At 34.2% G+C, this 19,922-nt stretch overlaps 1 protein-coding gene across 2 annotated transcripts; it reads left to right on the plus strand.

Moving 5' to 3' along the window:
- Positions 1-351: 351 nt before the first annotated feature.
- On the plus strand, positions 352-16,634 carry EBS1 (EMS-MUTAGENIZED BRI1 SUPPRESSOR 1). 2 transcript variants are annotated; one of them, XM_018115390.2, is made up of 37 exons: positions 352-703; positions 1,001-1,444; positions 1,548-1,701; positions 2,238-2,409; positions 3,051-3,124; positions 3,341-3,437; positions 3,523-3,635; positions 3,755-3,870; positions 4,477-4,534; positions 5,431-5,583; positions 5,705-5,803; positions 5,910-6,074; positions 6,262-6,330; positions 7,074-7,162; positions 7,296-7,458; positions 7,894-8,028; positions 8,126-8,231; positions 8,324-8,418; positions 8,527-8,639; positions 8,752-8,962; positions 9,164-9,232; positions 9,370-9,512; positions 9,844-9,945; positions 10,171-10,318; positions 10,843-10,899; positions 10,974-11,104; positions 11,254-11,342; positions 11,453-11,805; positions 11,919-12,014; positions 13,396-13,460; positions 14,381-14,483; positions 14,612-14,770; positions 14,858-14,998; positions 15,143-15,186; positions 15,269-15,383; positions 15,691-15,843; positions 15,976-16,634. In XM_018115390.2, the coding sequence occupies exons 1-37, from the start codon at positions 543-545 to the stop codon at positions 16,141-16,143; spliced, it is 4,923 nt and encodes a 1,640-aa protein (XP_017970879.2). In that variant the 5' UTR covers positions 352-542; the 3' UTR covers positions 16,144-16,634. The 2 variants fall into 2 exon arrangements, with proteins under 2 accessions (XP_017970879.2, XP_017970880.2); XM_018115391.2 differs by having other exon boundaries at positions 353-703; positions 11,922-12,014.
- The last annotated feature ends 3,288 nt before the right edge of the window (positions 16,635-19,922 follow it).

Genomic DNA, 19,922 nt, shown 5'->3' on the forward strand with positions numbered 1-19,922 from the left:
GTGCTAGGAAAGAACTGCAGATCCTCGAGCAATGCGGGTATTTTAGCAGACCAATGCTTTCCAGACAGATCCGATTTCTTCGAGTTTCGGAGATAAGATATCCCCAACCTTCAAGATTAGTGAAAATTAGGTCTTGCAATTTTCTTCCTCATAATTACGCGTTAGAATTCTCAGAAAATGAAATAAAAGGGAGGAATAAAGCGGCGGTGAGGGCTTATGCTCCAATCACATAGTACCACGTCATGTAATGACGTGTTTCTCACAACACCGATGCTTCATTTTAAAATGGCAGATTTTCCAAAATATCCTTGGGTCTTTCTATGCAAAGACGATAATGCCGTTAAAAGACCTGGCTCTTTTCCAGCCTTTTGGATGTTTTTTAAGAAGTCTTCCCCGATGGTCGTCTCCCTCATTGTCTCTTCCTTCACTCATTACTAAACTGAGACTACTACTCTCTGATCTCTAATTGCCCATCAATGTTGGATCTATTTGAACCCGAAATTCTATAGAAATAATTGGAAATTCCCATTTGATTAACGCAAATGGAGACCCGTTTTAGATCTCGGCTTTGCATTTTGATCGTTCTTGCTTGTGTAATCTTCTGTGGGTTCACTTCCGTTGGAGCTCAAAATCGAAGGCCAAAGAACGTTCAAGCTGCGATTCGGGCTAAGTGGTCGGGTACTCCATTGCTTTTGGAAGCCGGGTATGTTCCCTTTTTCTTGTTCTCAATCCATTTGGTTTATTTCTTCTTCTTATAATTTTTATCTGGCCTTCGTGGGTTTATGATTCTCTAGTTGTGGAATTTATTTATATGTTCGTGTACTTTGGCATCTGTTGGTATTTTTCTGTGTTAAAGTTACTCCTGTAGCATAATCATCCTAAGAGATAATAGCTTTTTCTGTATGTCAGTCTTGTTAGTTTCTTTCAACCTCTATAGTGCTTTTTTCCTGAACCTATCTCAATTCTTTCCAAATTTTTAATCATCTTTTAATTGTTACAGTGAATTACTTTCTAAAGAGTCGAAAAATCTTTTCTGGGAGTTCTTTGACGACTGGCTACATGTTGCAAAAACTGGTGGTGATTCTCATTCAGCTAAAGACTGCCTTAAAAAAATCTTGAAACATGGCAGCTCTCTTTTAAGTGAAACCTTGTCATCATTATTTGAATTCTCCTTAACTCTAAGATCAGCATCCCCGAGATTGGTGCTTTATCGGCAATTAGCAGAGGAGTCTCTTTCTTCTTTTCCACTGGGTGATGATAGTTACTCAAACAATGTGAACGGGCTAGATGCTAGTGAAACCTTAGAAACTATAAAGTTGGATCCCTTGCTTGTTGGTATAAATCCAAGGAGTCCTGGTGGAAAATGTTGTTGGGTGGACACTGGTGGGGCACTGTTCTTTGATGTTGCAGAACTGCTGTTGTGGCTTCAGAGACCTAATGAACTGTAACTATTGCTCTTTATTAGTATTTTTTATGATATGTTTTTAAGTTGAAACTGATAAACGTTTATGATTGAATTGTTGTTACTTTCATTTGTTGGTTGCCAGCGGTGTAGACTCCTTTCAGCAGCCTGAATTATATGATTTTGATCACATCCATTTTGATTCAAATATTATGAGCCCAGTTGCTATTCTGTACGGTGCTCTTGGAACAAATTGTTTTAAGGAGTTCCATGTTACCCTAGTTCAAGCTGCCAAAGAGGTCTGTTATGGTGCTGTTGTAGTTTGTTGCCTTCTAATTCTTTACTTTATACTTTTTTTTTATTATTCTTTACATTTATCTTTCCTGTTAGTTTTATCACTTATGAATGTATTAATCACATATTAATTGACAAACATCATTTGAAGTAACGCACTTATTTTCAGGAAAAAAAAAGTTAAAGCACTTAATGCGATTGCAATATTCTAGACCTCTTGTTTGAAGTAGTAACTTATGAGAAAAGGAAAATATAGAAATCATAATTATTCTTCACACCTGCACCAGATCCATCTGGCACTTAGTGGGAACATTCTTCACTGGTTTAGGGCTGTGACTCAATATTATCCAATACTGCAGATATATCCAGAGTTTATTCATTTATATGCTTATTTGAATTACTGAATGTTACAGGTCAGACAGGATACTATCTGCATATAGTTTTTCCCCTTTCCTCACTTCCCTTCTCTTTTATAAGAATTATGATATCATACTCTTTGTTTGCTGTTATAATTGCTCTGACTTACCTCATTAACATGCAGGGAAAAGTTAAATATGTTGTCAGACCAGTATTACCTTCTGGTTGTGAAGCAGAAGTTGGCTTGTGTGGAGCTGTTGGCGCAAGGGATTCCTTAAACTTGGGTGGCTATGGTGTGGAGCTTGCTTTGAAGAATATGGAATATAAAGCAATAGATGACAGTACCGTAAAGAAAGGTTAGCACTTTTGACAGATTAGTTGCCAATTTGAAAGATAGTCTTTTTTCTGTATGCCAAGCCAGCAATCTTGCATGACCTGAGTAGCAGCATTTTATTTTCAATAGGTTTATTTTTTCTGTGAAGTTATTTATTTATTTTTTCCTGACGCTTCTATGAGTATTTCATGTTTATCTTCTATTGCTTTTTGTTGATTGACCTTGTTGATCCTTGAACTTGAATCCCATTGTGACATTTCCTTGTTAGACATAGCAGTTTTTTAGCGGTTGATGTTTTTGGCTTATTTATGGCTCTTCTTAAGTGATATTTTGCTCTCTGATTCAGACCCATTTGTCATGGAACTGTTCTTTCTAGGCTGTTCTGTGGCTTTTGGATACTTTCAACCTTCATTAGTCTTTGATTTTCCCTTTTTTGGGGTTTCTTTGTGTGAATACATCTCATTCTTCTTTAGAGTTCTTAGTCATAATATGATAGCATTATGGGAATGCCTACGGTTTTTTATTACAAATGCAAATATCTTGAAAAGATTTGTTGCACTAATGGATTTTTATGTTAGAATGCATTCTGTCTGCTTCAAAATCACATGCTTTATTGCTTGATTTCTGACATATCTTTCTAAGGGCTTGAGGTTTGAGTTGCAGGTGTAACCCTAGAAGACCCTCGGACTGAAGATCTTAGCCAAGAAGTTAGAGGGTTTATATTCTCAAAAATGCTGGTTTGTTATCCATATAATTCATCAGTACTTCTGTTCTAATATAAGTTGCAACTCTTTCAAGGAACATTGGTTACATGGACATTTATCTAAATGAATAAACTCTAATCACAAAATCTTTCTCTTTGGGGAGGAGTCAACTCTGGTTATAATGTTTTCTAACCATAAAACCTGCATGTCATCCTGAAGTTAATGTTTTCTTTTATTTCCATTTTGCAGGAACGCAAACCTGAGCTTACTTCTGAGATAATGGCTTTTAGGGATTATCTAATGTCATCGACAATATCAGATACTCTTGATGTTTGGGAACTGAAAGGTACATTTTTGTTTAAGGTTTTTTTTTCTTCTTGTTGTAACTTCTCTAATCTTAAAATCCCTTGCCCCCCTCCCCCTCTTAACAGATTTAGGACATCAAACTGCTCAGAGAATAGTACAAGCCTCTGATCCTTTGCAGTCAATGCAAGAAATCAGCCAAAATTTTCCGAGTGTAGTTTCTTCTTTATCTCGGATGAAGGTAACTTCTCAGTGTCACTTTCAATGTTGGAGCAGCTGTAAATAAGTGTAGTATTGGCTCCAGATTAAGGTATCCAATTGGTTTTTCTAATCAATGTTTACAAATTTGTACATTTGCAGCTCAATGATTCTGTAAAAGATGAAATAATTGCAAACCAGAGAATGATCCCCCCTGGCAAGTCTTTAATGGCTCTGAATGGTGCTTTAATCAATATCGAAGATATTGACCTTTATCTGTAATGCTTTTTCTCCTTTATTTCTATTTCTCTTCACTGTAGATCTTATCTGTTTAGAATTCATGACTTGCTGGAATATCTATCTATTGCTCCATCTATACCTGAAGATTTTGGCTGTAGTTACCATACAATTTTAATTGAATTTCTATCTTAAAATTGAAAAATACACAAAATAACTTTTATCATGCAAATGAATCACTGCTGTGATTTCTTTCAATTCTATCAAACACAACCTTTCATGAAATTTCGGAGTTAATTGAAGAAGACTTTCTTAGAAGCGAAGTCAATTTGTATATCTGCATAAGGCTTTTCTCCACAGAAAGCCTGATGTTTGATATTGTGATATATTCTTTCAAAAGTCTTATAGTGTTGAATGTTTTGACATAATCTAGGGATACCACTCTTGAATTAGGGTCGTAATAGTTGAATTTTTACAGCCAGTGGTTCTCAAATTCTTGTTTGTTTATTATTACAGTCCATGCTTTTCTCCATTTCCTGTGTATGTCATTAGCTCTTTATTTGGTATCACTTGAATGCCTTTTGATGTGACTCAATCAATGTAATATTACTTCTGATACTGTGTTTTTTCTATTATTTTCTTTATAGGTTGATTGACTTAATCCATCGGGAGCTATCATTGGCTGATCAGTTTTCAAAATTGAAGGTGAATGATTCTAAGTTCCATTTTGTTTGATTGATCAGTGAAAGCTACTCAAAAATGCGCTTTATGTATCATATTCATTTTGCTCAATATATATAACCTTATTTTTGTAATTTTTTAAATTAGTAACTGTTTTTTCCTTTTATGTTTCCTTCGAGCCGTAGTTAAAGATGTGCATTTTTTACACTTGTTCAAATAAGCTTGAATATGCACCAGTTGAGAAAAGAACAGTAGTAGTATAAGTACTGAAGCAGAATGTGTAGATGTGTGTGTGTGTGTGTGTGTGTGTGTGTACAAGCACGTGCACAGGCAACAAAACAGAGCTAGATTGATGTTCATAATTTGATAGCTAAAAGATAAACAAGTTGATCCAAATTCAGCATAAGTGCAGGGGCTTGTTTGATCCCTGGTTACTTAGAAAAGGCAAATATACCTAGTGCAGGGTCCAAAATTCTTGGTGCCTGTAACTGAGGCCCCCTTTTATTTTCCCTCAAAAGAACTGATTTTTATGTGGCTTCCAACAAAATAAACAATTTATATCTGATATTTCTTGTGATCAGGATTTCAATAATTAATTTCATATGAGAAATGCATGTATGTAATATATCAGGGCCATTTGTTGTGCTAGCCTACCATGAATCTGTTCTGCATGACATGTTTAATTTATTGTTAACTGCAAAAAACAAATCAAGTGTCTGTCACTGCTAACCATTGTTCTGGTGCTAATTTCTGCTCAACTAGCATGGTTAAAAAATTATATATATTTGATGAGTCTCCTTATTTCTAGGTATTAGAAAATCTTCCATAATACATGAGCTTCTTATCAAGGCATTCTGGCACACATCTCATGTTTGTCAGCCTGTATATATTAGTAAATTATTGATTCTAATTTTTTTCAGATCCCTCAAGGCACTGTACGGAAGCTTCTATCAACTGTGACTCCTCCTGAGTCAGATATGTTTCGTGTTGATTTTCGTTCTTCCCATGTTCATTATCTCAATAACTTGGAGGAGGATGCTATGTATAGGCGATGGAGGAGTAATATAAATGATGTATGTTAATTTCTCATAAAATCTCTCTTAAGACTAAGATGGTTCTGCATGCATGAGGTTTCCTTGGAAAGCATGTCTGCTAATGATTGTTCAAAACATGTCTTCTGATGACATTGTGCAGATTTTAATGCCTGTCTTCCCCGGCCAGCTACGTTATATCCGTAAGAATCTGTTCCATGCAGTTTATGTTCTCGATCCAGCAACAGTTTGTGGTCTTCAGGCATGGTTTTCTTCTGTCTTCTGGATGATTTCATTTCTCTCTTATTTATTGTGTTATCTTACTCACATAAGTTTTCTCATTGTATTTTCTAACTGGAATCTTGCAGTCCATCGATATGATTACAACTTTCTATGAGAATAGTTTCCCAATGAGATTTGGGGTGATACTGTATTCTACACAGTTCATCAAGAAGATTGAAATGAGTGGTGGTGAACTTCATTCATCTTCGTTGGAGCATGACAGTGAAATTGAGGATGATAAATCCATTTTGGTAGTTGCTTTCTTTAGTTTTGCTTAACACTTTTTCTTTTACCTATTGTGATATTTGATATTATTTGTGCTGAACCATGGTTTCTCTTCAGTTATTTCATGACTTCTTTCTGCTGTGAAGTTAATTGAAGTTTCTCTTTGGCAACTAACATTGCTAATTAACATTGTCGAGTGTAATTGTTTTGCAGATTATACGACTTTTCATCTATATTAAGGAAAACCATGGGACTCAAACTGCTTTTCAATTTTTAAGCAATGTATGGCTTTGATATTTACACCATCTCTTTTATTCTCATATTTTCAACTGTTGATTGGATGTAAAATTGATGATTTCTCTGTAAGTTTTTGCTAATGACCTTATTCCAATGTTTCTTTGTTGTTTATCTCCTATATTTTCTGAAATATTAACTGCTTGGGGAGAACAAGAAGTTGGAGGTTCAATTATATGCCCTTGAGTAACTTAAAGTTGTTGTGGTGCTTATTTATCCTTTTCTAACACAAAATCATCTTTCTTCTTTTTCAGTTATTGTTACACCCTTCCTGAAATTTGCATATAGAAACTTCTGACATATATTTTGCAAAGGAGATAAGAGGATATATATGAGCAAACTTTAATATGTTAAATTGTAAATTAATGTTTCTATACATGAATAGATCACCATATTCATTTCTTTATCATAGTTGTTATTGTTGCTGCTGTTCTTATTTTTATTGTTATTATCACTGCAAAATGCCATGTTATGTCTTGGAATTGGAAATTACTTATTTCTGTAGTTAGTACGCGTAAACCCATGCTGTAAATGGGAAGTCTTGGATGAAAGGAGAGGAAGTTGGGGAAAAGAGGGGGTGGAAGGGGAAGGCAGAGTATCTCTAATATATTAGGCTAGGGTTGCTATCTTTTCTACTGGGAAGGAGAATTTTCCAAAATCATGGATGACACAATTGCTATTTTGATGCATTTGGCAGTGTTAAATAAAATTTTTTGACATACTTGTGACAGGTAAATCGACTACGAATTGAATCTGCTGAGTCCACTGATGATGCTCTTGAAATGCACCATATTGAAGAGGCATTTGTGGAAACAGTATTGTAAGTTTTGAAGAGATTTATAGTTGATTTATTCTACGTACACATGCTGTTCATATATCTATATTTTATGCTCCACAAAGTTTAGAAGGTTTAGATTTGCTTGATTAAATCAATATGACTGTTGTTTCTGTAGACCGAAAGCAAAATCTCCACCACAAGAAGTACTGTTGAAGCTGCAAAAGGAATCGACTTTTAAGGAACTGTCTGAAGAGAGCTCCTTGTTTGTTTTTAAGCTGGGTGTGGGCAAGCTGCAGTGTTGCCTTTTGATGAATGGTCTTGTCCTTGATTCTAGTGAGGTACTTATATTATTCATTTATATAATCACAACATAGCTTATCTTTCCTATGTTGATGTTTTGTGGTTTTTGACTATTTGGTGTCCCTTTGCCTGTTTGGGCTGATTGTTTCATTGGATAAGTTCATAACAGGCACGGAAGAGTTCATGAATATAACTTGCAGTACAAACTTTTTATTCTGAGTTTAAATGTTCTTTTTCTTGTGGAGAATTATTATGGTATGCTAGTTTCTTTTACATTTAGTTTTTGCACATTACTTCCTTGCCTTGAAATCATTTGATGATGTATCATATCAAGTACTTTATTAGTGTTTTTTTTTTTTTTCTTTTTTCAGACATTGACTTTTTATCATGATGATCTCCTAGCTGTTTTTGTCATAAAGTTCTAAAATTTCAATTTAAACTCAAATAATCTTTTTTGTGTTTACTCTGGGCAGGAAGCACTTATAAATGCCATGAATGATGAACTTCCCAGAATACAAGAACAAGTTTACTATGGGCAAATAAATTCGCACACTGATGTGCTGGACAAATTCCTATCAGAAAATGGTGTCAGTCGATATAATCCGCAGGTAAAGCATCACTTAGATTCTTTTTAGAATATCACATCTGTATTAAGATATCGTTACTAAGATATGTTCTTAGTAATATGATATTGGTTGGATGTAGATTATTGTTGATGGCAAGGTTAAACCAAGGTTTATATCTCTGGCTTCATCAATCCTTGGAGGGGAATCTGTACTGAATGACATTAATTATTTACATTCTCCTGAAAGTAAGCAGACTTTATTTTAGTTTTTAATTTTATTTTACTATTTTATGTAGTTGTTTGCATTCTAACGTGGTTAATGAGTTGATCAATTACAGCTGTGGATAATGTGAAGCCTGTAACTCATCTTCTTGCTGTTGATATCACATCAAAAAAAGGGATAAAGTTACTTCGTGAAGGAATTCGTTATCTGGTTATTCTTTATGCTATGACTTTTGCTTTGATTCTTGTTTGAATGTGGTGTTATTGTAATCATCACTATCATTATTGATGTTCTAGCAATGCTTGCACTATTTTCCAGATTGGAGGGACCAAAGGTGCTCGTGTTGGCGTGCTATTCAGTGCTAGTCAGGATGCTAATTTACCTAGTCTTCTACTTGTGAAGACCTTTGAGATCACTGCAGCCTCATATAGGTTTCCTAAGTCTAAATGTTTTATGGGATTTATTTCACCATACTGAATTTTGTTAATATGCTTTACCTTTTAATTATAATCTGATATTGCTTGCATTTATACTGTGTTGCAGTCATAAGAAGAAGGTATTAGAGTTTTTAGATCAAGCATGCTCATTTTATGAGCATAATTACATTGTTAGATCTCCCACATCGGCTGAAAGCACTCAAGCATTCATTAACAAGGTCTATGAACTTGCTGAGGCAAATGAACTGTCATCTAAGGCATATAAATCCTCTCCACCAGAAGCTTCTGCTCAGGAGTTGAGAGAACACTTGAATAAGGTAACATTAGTTGATTCTTTGCTTTTTACAAGCTGTTCTAGCTCTCGCTCAATTCTTTTATTTTTCCTGTTTGACATATTTTAATTCTGTTCCAAAAGTGTTTCTCTTGTAAGTGTTAGTAAATAAGTCTTTGAATCAATGTTGATATGTGTTTCTAATTCTCATAGAGATGTTAATATGTTAAATTGCAATTGTATGCAGGTGGCCCAATTTTTATATAGACAATTTGGGATTGCATCTGGCGTTAATGCAGTTATTACCAATGGAAGGGTTTGTCTTATCTCTCTTAAACGTGCCATAAATTTTTAGCATTATTGGTGGACTGATTCCTTATTTTCTGTTTGCATTAACAACTCGTTTTTTAGCTGCTTACGAAGCTTTATCATTCTTATTTTTCTGTTTGATAGGTTACTTCTCTAGATGCTGGCGTATTTCTGAGCCATGATCTGCATCTTCTGGAGTCAGTTGAGTTCAAGCATAGAATAAAGCACATTGTACAGATTATTGAGGAAGTTAATTGGCAGGGCTTAGATCCTGACATGCTAACAAGGTTTGTTAGTTTTCTGCTCACTGGTTATCTACTTCATGTAATCTCCATCTCTCCCCCATCATTGCAGCATATGCAGTGTATGCCCATACAGGAACTTGGGGAGCTTCCTATATATTTTTTTCCCTGCGTCTGTTGTTCTATATGCTCAATAACTTGCAAGCTACTGATTGTGCTGGTTTATGATATTCATTCCTGATTGCCAATAGACTTTTCAAGTTTGGTTGGGAATTAGATTTTTGTTATTTTCTACTGATAGAATACTGTATTTTTAAGCATTTTATCTTTTGGGTTAGACATACTGTGTCTATACTGATTTTACTCCTGCTTTCAGTAAATATGTTAGCGATATTGTTATGTTCGTGTCATCTTCAATGGCTACAAGGGATCGAAGTACTGAAAGTGCCCGCTTTGAGGTTTTGAATGCACAACATAGGTAAGGCTTCTAAAGCATTTTGATGCCGATGAGGTTTTTGTTATTTCATTTCTTTTTATTCTGTGAAGAGTTGATTTTTTCCAAAATCATGCTGCATTTCATTTCTTGTTTGCTGTTGACTACTAGTGTATGTTTCACTTTGTTTGTGCTTATAATTTTTACTTCTCTCATTCCTTGTCCAGAAATGTATAACTAATGCCTTTTTTCTTTTTGAAATGTTTCCAGTGCTGTTGTTCTAAATAATGAGAATTCTAGTATTCATATTGATGCGGTTGTTGATCCTTTAAGCCCATTTGGTCAGAAACTATCCTCACTTCTCCGAGTTCTGGCTATGTATGTCCATCCAAGCATGCGCATTGTACTAAATCCCTTGGTAAGTTAATATTTATAATTTTGGTTATTGTAACCACATTGTACTAAATCTCTGGTGAGTCAATATTTTCAGTATTGGTTATGTCTAACATGTGATGCTTGTGAATAGAAAATGTAATTGAGAGATGGGAGAGATATGTCCTCATGCCAAGGGCAAAATAGCATAGGATTCTAGACTTGGTCCATGTAGAGGATGGGGGAGGGCCATTATATGAGGTAAACAAACATTGAAAAAAAAAAATAGCAGCAAAGAGTTCTGACTCTATATTCAAAGGTGGAATTGTGTAATTTCACTGTAGTGAGAATTTAGGGGTCTAACAATTCTCAAAACATCAGTAAAATCACACAGTTTGGTGTTATTGGTGTTGAAATTTTCATTCTGTATGATGAGGCCACTGCATGCGCAGCTTTATGTTGAAGCTTGCTGTATGATCACTTTAGCTTTTATTTTGTTCCTTGCTTGAAATCTTACTTTTTATTACAAAGTTGTGTAGGAAAATATTATATGCTTTACTTTTTTGGCAGAGTTCCCTTGTTGATCTTCCACTGAAGAACTATTACAGATATGTTGTCCCAACAATGGTATGCCTCTCACTTTAGAAACCACTAGATTTGACCCTCAAGAATGGTGTCTTAGCAGTGTTAGGTGCTTGCAGGATGATTTCAGCAGTACTGATTACACAGTAAATGGACCCAAAGCATTTTTCGCAAATATGCCATTGTCCAAAACACTCACCATGAATCTGGATGTTCCTGAGCCATGGCTTGTTGAGCCCATCATTGCTGTGTATGGTTCTTCCTCAATATTAACGTTTTGATTTCCCTCTGAGTCTATTGCCCCCCACCCTTTGTTCCTTATGGAATGTTTAAGGGTTGCAACAGCATGTTCCTTACTGCCTTGACTAATTTCTCTCTCTCTGGATACTAATATTTCAGTCATGACCTGGACAATATTTTGCTTGAAAACCTGGGTGAGACAAGAACATTACAAGCAGTTTTTGAACTTGAAGCTCTTGTTCTGACTGGTGAGTTTGTTTTGTTTAAAAATAGTGTGAAATTTCTAAGCCTAACTAGAGGAGTGAATGAGTACTGTATATATTTTCTGTTAAGACTTATATTTGGGTGTGTAATTTAGGTCATTGTACCGAGAAAGATCGTGACCCTCCCAGAGGTCTTCAGCTAATTCTTGGAACAAAGAATACACCTCATTTGGTTGATACTATTGTCATGGCCAATTTGGGCTATTGGCAGATGAAAGTATCACCTGGAGTTTGGTACCTACAACTTGCTCCCGGCAGAAGTTCTGAGTTATATCTTTTTAGGGATGGTGGTGACAATGGAAGTCAAGAGAAATCTTTGTCAAAGCGCATCACTATAAATGATTTGCGGGGTAAAGTAGTTCATCTAGAAGTAGTAAAGAAGAAAGGAAAAGAGCATGAAAAATTGCTTATATCAGCCGATGATGACAGCCATTCAAAAGAAAAGAGGGTGAGTTCTTGCTGCTGTTTGAAATATTTTGTGCAATCTTCATTTTAGTGCACATGGATGACTGAGGAATCTGCATCATATAGCTTAACAAAATTCCTTTTTCCTCCTCCTAGCAGGGACATAATGGCTGGAACTCAAACTTTTTAAAATGGGCTTCTGGTTTTATTGGTGGCAGTGAGCAATCAAAAAAGAATAATGACAGTTTGGTGGTAAGCTTTATTTTTTTCTTTGTTTTCTTTCTAGTAAATCTCTTTTCTTTGTTTATTTTGTTCATTTGTGCTGCAATATAGATTTCACCTTATACAAACCTGGGAGAAGGGACCAGAATAAGAAGAAAGATGATATAAGAAAAGGGAAAGAGAATGATTGACATGTGAACCCAGGTCAAAATAAGTGTGAAAAAGTAGCTGAAAGGGGCCATATAAAGCTGCTTAATTTTGTTTTCCTGTTGAAATTAATTTCCAGGTTCAGCTCTAATATGGGCTTTATTAGTGTTGCCCTTAGTAGTAGCAATACCAAAATATAGCACATTAATACATGCAACAACATTAAACTACCCAAAATGACCTTGAAAAATATTACCTAAACAATGAGCTTTGTTATTTTTCAAAGTGACTTGAAAATAATACCCAAAATGACTTTGCTATTTTTTTATATTTATTAGAGTGATGTGTATTGTAGTGGTTGAATGATATTTCTACGTCAGGATTTCCTGATTGAGAAATTTTCTTGAGCTTTATGTTAATGAGAGGTGAACTTTGTGTCAATAAAGTTGCCTTTCTCTTTAGGATTTGTCACTAAACAATCTTAGGAACATGGATTATAAGTCAATCTTCTGATTATTTGTGTGCCCTTGCACTTTTGAAGTGATTCATATGCTGGCATGGTTATACTCTCCTTTGCTTTTATTCATGGCTGTCCGAAAGTGTAATAGAAAGACTTTGTACTGAGCTTTTCTGATTGGATTAAATATCAAAATTTAAAATGTTATTTCCATAAATTCCCTACCTTCTATCATCTATAACTATAGTTTATTAATTTTTGGCATCTTTTGGAGAGGATCAGAATTGACAGAAGCCATTTGATTTTTATATCTTACTAGATAACACTGTGGCTTAAAAAAAGGACAAGAAAAAAAAGGAAAAAATGCAAAAAGGGGGACTGTAAGCTCTTTCAGAGCTTGATTTCATGCCAATCTGATTTAACTTAGGTTTACATGCCGATGAATGTACTTAACATGAGAAGGGAAAATTAGGGAAGCGAAACAAATCAGGACAGGAAGAAGGCACAAGGATTGGGGGGAAAAACAAAATCAAACCATCAATTAGGTCTAATAAAATGGTAAGCGGACGAAAAATGCAAATATAGCATTAGTATGTAAAATGTTTCTTATCATCATCATTCAGCACCTCCATTTCAGCTGAAACACGAGCAGCATTTTAGTTTTATTTTCTCGTATCTTACATCGTTCATTCTCCTTATGGTATGATTCACTTGCAGACACAGCTTTGTATGCTTTTATTGTTTTACGATTTATATTCAATGTCATTCTCAAAGTAGTGGTATGGTTGATGGCTTTTCCTCCCTCAGGAGCATGGGAAGGGTGGACGACTTGGAAAAGCAATTAACATATTTTCAATTGCTTCAGGACATTTGTAAGTTTTCAAGTCCTTTTTATTGAATCATTTAGTTGTCAGTGCTCCGGGTTTATAGAGTTTTCAGCATTTACATGTTTATAGATAGATGTGTATGTGTGTGGGCATGCACGCATACATGCAGGTGTATATTGCCTTTGATAACTTTCATCCCTGGTTTAAAATGGTTGTTGTAGATTTTATATTTCATACTGTTACCCTTGATAAGTTTAACTTTGTCTGCAATACATGAAATTTCTATATTGGTAGTGTAATTTGTGTTTTCCTTTAAGATAAGAGAACAAGATTACTTTATTTTCTTTTGCCAGGCAGACTGTGGAAGGTGGATAAGATAACTTTTTTTTTTTTTTTGAAAATTGATAAGATACTTTTAAACTGTGCATACTGTATAATTCATTGCAAATTTTCTGGTTCTGCTGTATCAGTTCATGTAGTGATTTACAACAGTTGGTTTTCTCAGGCTTAACTTCATTATCTCTCTTCCAGATTGTAGTTTAAATGCACCACACTCCTATTGAAACTTGTTTTCCTTTGCTTTTTTGCTTGTGTTTTGCCTCGTTTTTATATAACTTTAAGTAGGTTGTCATGGCAATGCAATTGAGGTAATTATTTTGGCGTCTTTTCTATCTAACTTTGCAGTTTGGTTAGGATGTCAGTCTGCTTATGACAGTAATCTAAAATAGTTTTGGGTGTAGCAAAAAGAATTGACATATTGCAGCCTTTTCTATTGTATTAAAATAAGACGTTTTTCTCTTGGTGAAGTTAAAATTGCTGCAACCTATAACGTTTCTCATATGATGTCTATCATGTTTAAGCACCCATCCCACATGTTTGATACTCTGCCTGTGCAATGACAACAATTTTGGTATATTCTCTTAACTTCTCCTTAATTTGTTTCTTTCCATTGATTTTTTTTGCAGATATGAGCGCTTCCTGAAAATTATGATTTTAAGTGTATTAAAGAATACGCGTCGTCCAGTGAAATTCTGGTTTATAAAGAACTACTTGTCTCCTCAGTTCAAGGTTGTATATATCTTTTTAGTGGTCTTTCCATGTTTGTCTAACGCTTTCTTTTCCCCTTGTTAACCTATATTTTTAAGAAGCATATGTCTTATGTGCATATACTCTCTGGTTATTTACACAAAGTGCAGGACGTGATTCCACATATGGCACAGGAATATGGCTTTGAGTATGAACTAATTACCTACAAATGGCCTACATGGTTACATAAGCAGAAAGAAAAGCAGCGAATTATCTGGGCATATAAGATTTTGTTCCTTGATGTTATATTTCCCCTTTCATTAGAAAAGGTATTGTTGTTTCTTGGTTCTTGTTTGACAACTGTTCTTTTCTGTTGCTTTTCTTGCCAACTTCATAGACGCAAAATGCATGCGCAGGTTATATTTGTTGATGCTGATCAAGTTGTTAGGGCGGATGTGGGAGAACTCTATGACATGGATATAAAGGGAAGACCTCTTGCATATACTCCTTTTTGTGACAACAATAAGGACATGGATGGATATCGATTTTGGAGACAAGTAATGTGATACCACATCTGTCCCTGTGCCATGTTCAAAATTGACTTGTACCGATGTTTCTGTTTTATTCCTTTTGACACTTAGTAACAGTAACTATAATACAACAGTCTAATCATGCCCTCTTTGTTCCTCTTTCTTGTGCAGGGATTCTGGAAAGAGCATTTACGGGGTAGACCATACCATATAAGGTTTGTAATTACTTTCAAATAATATAACGATAAATTTGTTGTCCTTAAAATGATGTGAGCTTAATGTATCATACTTCTGCAGTGCATTGTACGTGGTTGACTTGGTGAAGTTTCGTGAGACTGCAGCAGGAGATAATTTGAGAGTCTTTTATGAAACTCTTAGCAAGGATCCAAACAGTCTATCCAATCTGGATCAGGCAAGTTAAATTAATTACACTGTCATTTTGGGCTTTTAGTTTTTGCTCTGACTTTACAATGTCAGTTTCATGGCATAAATATTGTTTTTCTCCCCTCAAATTTATTACACAATGCATGTTGTTGCTCTTTATGGTTCTGGGATGTTGAAGGATCACAAAAGGGTGAGTCAAAAGAAAAAGGAAATTGTTAAAATTTGCATGTAAATGGCAGCTGGGTGTTTTCACTTCATTTTTTCTGAGATTCACATTATGGCTTAACATACAGCAATTGTATATGATATTCAAGCACCTATCATTACTATTTCAGGATCTTCCAAACTATGCTCAGCATACAGTACCCATCTTTTCATTACCCCAAGAATGGCTATGGTGTGAATCATGGTGTGGTAATGCCACAAAATCTAGGGCAAAAACCATTGATCTTTGCAACAATCCAATGACAAAAGAACCAAAACTTAAGGTATTTGTATATTCTTATAGATTTATGTCTTCAGTTCCAAGGAAACAAATTTATGCTGGTAATCATTGTATCATCATACTATCCTTTTTCCTTGCATTACTTTAATTGTTATCTATGACTTGTCACTCTCAGGGTGCTAGAAGAATAGTTTCTGAGTGGACGAATCTTGACTTTGAGGCAAGAAACTTCACTGCCAAAATATTAGGTGATGAACTGGACAACCCAGAGCCAGTAGCATCATCTGAGACCTCCTCAAATGAAAGTTCATCAGAAGATCTAGAATCTAAGGCGGAGTTGTGAAAATGTGCAAATTTGGATTTCAAGCGCATTGCAATTTAACATTATTCTTGGCATCCAGTTCATAGTGTGGTTCCCCAAGCTGACTTAAAAGAGGCAACCATGATCTACAGTGCAAGAAAATGATTTTGATACTGGCATTTTGCCTGGAAGAATTGGTGATTGCCTTGAGGATACAACTTTCCAAACCAAAGCTTTGATAAACATTTTTTGAAACCAAAGCTTTAATTGATACATTAGAAACATCCAATTTTACAAAGGGTCTTTTAGATGACTTGCTGTTTTGCCAAGTTAGTTTGAAGAGGTAGGATGGAATAGAGAAAGTTTTGTCAAATGTTATTTTAATAGAACAGTCGCATGCATACATGGGATTTTGTAATAATTTTATCTGTATCTGTATGCCCAGGCCAGGAGGGAGGGGGCTCAACAATGAGTTTCCATGTACCATTTCAGAATAATAATTCAAATTAAAGTTGACACATTTTGCAACCCAATATAGTTTCCAAAAATGGGGTACTGGTGTACAAAAGCAAGAACAATTATTACTATATCATTTTAATTGTATGGAAAGCCCAGTCTCTCCATGTCATGGGTAATTATTTTCCCTTCAAAAAGTTATTTTAATAGGTGTGCAGTATTGATATATCAAAATAAAATAACACTTTGTTTACATCTTTTGAAATGTTTGGTACAATCGACATTTTATCCCATTCAAACCAACTAATTGACAACACCTTTACTTAAATCGGTGGTATGTTGTTTATCATCGTTTGATAAGACAACCAATGTCTAAATTTATAATTTTTTAAAAAAAAATTATTTATTTATTTATGAGGGTTTTTTTTTTTTTTTTTTGGAAATGCTTGATATGAAATCTACGGTTGGATTGTAAAATTCTTGAAAAATTGTTGCAAATTTAATAATTTCATCTTTTTTCTTTTGTAATATCGATACAATGAATTCTTATTTTTAAATCTCGATTTGAATGAGCATAACAATCCATAAATATAAGGTAGCATGTTCATGGACTGTACATGTTCACGAATGTTAGGGCCTGGAGGATATGATGTCGTTGTAATCCATGTTTATATCGAGGTTTAAGTCTCCAGCTTTGTACATTGTCTCTTTCCCCTTTTCTTTTAAGAAAATTTTGTTGTTTAAGACATTCAAATCCAATAAAGCAAGAAGTCCTAAGAGTGAATGCTGGGGATCATTGTGTTCTAAAACAGAAAAATTTAAACCAAGATTAATGCTATACTAACCTAACCAAGTTTTAGAAGACACTAGTGTCAAGAAAAGTTTGTTCAGCAAAGCCTAATCTTCCTTTTCCTAATTTGGCAAAATGGGTAAATGGCTGATGCTCTTCGTAGGCCTTTGTTTTATTAATAATCAAGTGTGGTTGACGGGTTCCCGATCAATGATCAGGTGACGATGATGCCTGGACAGCCAGAACTAGGTTCCCCTTCAAGCAATATGCAGGCTATGTCGATATCTGTTAAAAATAGTTGGGAGCAGCGTATTCTGCATTTTTCGAACAAACAGCCCCTCACAGTCTGGGTGGAGGTTTTTTTTTTTTTTTTTTTAAAGTTCACTACTCAATTAAAAAAATTATTTATTTAAATTTTTATATATTTAATAATATTAATAAATCTGCTAATTTTTTTTATAATTTCGTAGGGAGTGGAGTTAAAAAGTAGATTTTATTAAAAAATTTATATATTAATAATATTTAAATATTGTTTCAAAAAAAGAATATTTAAATATTATTAAAAAATAATTTATATATTAATATTTAAATACTACATGAAAAAACAAAAAAATTTCTTTCTATAATTTAAGATTTTATTTAAAAACTCAAAATCTAAACTACTTTTCAAAAAATCAAATCCTAATAATTAATTTTTTACCTTCATCAAAGAAAGATTGATTCGTATAGTTTAATTATATTTTTTTTATTTTTCAATAGTGAATTTAGTAATATTTGAAAATTAACTTAAAAACTATATTATAAATTGGTGTTTGAATTAAGAATTTGTTAAAGTGAATGGAAATAATGATCTTGAAAGGAAGATGGTTAACACAAATAAAAATATTATTATTAATATTATTAATTTTAACAACCTTAGTTGAAAACACTGATTACGCAATCGAATGAGTGATGAGTTATAAGTAATTTGATTCTTTCTTTCCTTCTTTAAAATGGTCGTCTTCTCCAAATTAATCAAATTCGCCTCCATTCTTTGTTTATTTTATCAGGGTTTCAACTTTCAAATCAGACACGGACTTAACACGTGCTTCTCCCCATTCAATGCTTATAACGAGTTCAATGCAGGTATGAATCTATTTTTCTTAAATGCCTCATTACATTACATTACGTTATTACAACAATTTATATATTATTAGGAGTACAACAGAGGAAAAAGAAATAATGATGAATACAACCAAATATATATTTTGTCACCATATCAAAGAGAGTAAATTCCCACCAAATTAATTAGCATACCAATTCATTAAACTTTAGTTACATTTCAGTTATCAATTTGGGCTTGTACCCATATTCTCCAAACTAGAGAACCAAGACTCGGTCAGCGCCACAAAGGAAAATGATTGTTACCCAAACTTGAACCAAAAATTAGTAACCATAATTTGAGTTTTCCACATCTAAAGTTCAATTTTGGTTAGGTGTACGGTGAATGAAACAATGAAGGACTCTGGCTCACCAAAATTCCTGAAATAGGAATATGCCATGTAGCGGGCACTGTTTCCCATCTCAGATTTTGCTGATGTGAGCTTCCACGAAGGTGGCCCGTCTGAGAGTGGAGAATCCTCCCTGTCTCTATCGGTTTTTCTTTCATTTTGGAGCCAAACCTTTTCCATCATCAATTGTTCTTTTTAATTAAAGGAATAAGATTCGAATCTTATTTTTTAAATAAAAAATTTTACATCAATCAATAAATCAAATATTTAAATATTTTATATTATTTTTAATTAACATTTATAATTATTTAATATCAAAAAACTACACGTTTTTCACTCGGTGAGGTCAAAATTTATGGTCAAATTTGGTTCAAAGTGTTGTGTTTCTGGACAGCTTTTGAAGGGAAAAAACAAAAAATAAAAGGAAAAAAGTGAAATTAAATTGACATGACAATGCAACAACATGTCTAGAGGGAGGGTTATCTTGTGATTGTCTTATTATAGTTAGTAATTAAAAAGAAATTAATGATCATAATAGCGATGTTTGGGCAGTTAATCAAGAAGGCGAACATGCCCCACCAGATACATACACAGAAAAGTGTCGGTCTTACGCCATGGATGAAGTTAATGGTTGTTGTTGGCTCACTGCCACATGACCTCATATCGGGTTAGAATTTCTGGCCGCCTATATCCAGATCTCACCGACCTAACACGAGTTTTCCTTCCACATTGCTCGAATTATAAATTACGTGGGATCCAACGGAACATATGCTTTTTTATTATCTTGCTTCAAATTGGTAACCTGGCATTTAAATTCTTGGAACATGTAAATGTATATTCCTCGTAAAAGAAGAAGAAAATTCGGTGCAAAAAGAAAAGGAGCAGGCTGAAGTGGGAGGGCATACCCATGGCTTCTTCACCAAACCAATTTCTCCAATATCGAGCAAAGTAAGACGTACAACATGAAAAAAAGATGACTAACTTATTGCTGTGTACCATCACAGCATTATTACTTGCTGCTCTTTTGTGGCCAATGGAAATTTACATCCCAAAGAAATTCATTTATTTATTTTTTTTATTTTTTG

This window comes from Theobroma cacao, chromosome 2 (genome assembly GCF_053813885.1).
Source record: "Theobroma cacao isolate CCN51 chromosome 2, ASM5381388v1, whole genome shotgun sequence".
NCBI lineage: Eukaryota > Viridiplantae > Streptophyta > Magnoliopsida > Malvales > Malvaceae > Theobroma > Theobroma cacao.

What these genes read in the sequence shown, in the direction of transcription:
- EBS1 (XM_018115390.2), top strand. Translation starts at nt 543, where the DNA reads ATGGAGACCCGTTTTAGATCTCGGCTTTGCATTTTGATCGTTCTTGCT. An exon ending in GTGAAGGAATTCGTTATCTG is followed by an intron (nt 8,419 to 8,526) that starts GTTATTCTTTAT and finishes ACTATTTTCCAG; the next exon opens with ATTGGAGGGACCAAAGGTGC. An exon ending in TTCCCCTTTCATTAGAAAAG is followed by an intron (nt 14,771 to 14,857) that starts GTATTGTTGTTT and finishes ATGCATGCGCAG; the next exon opens with GTTATATTTGTTGATGCTGA.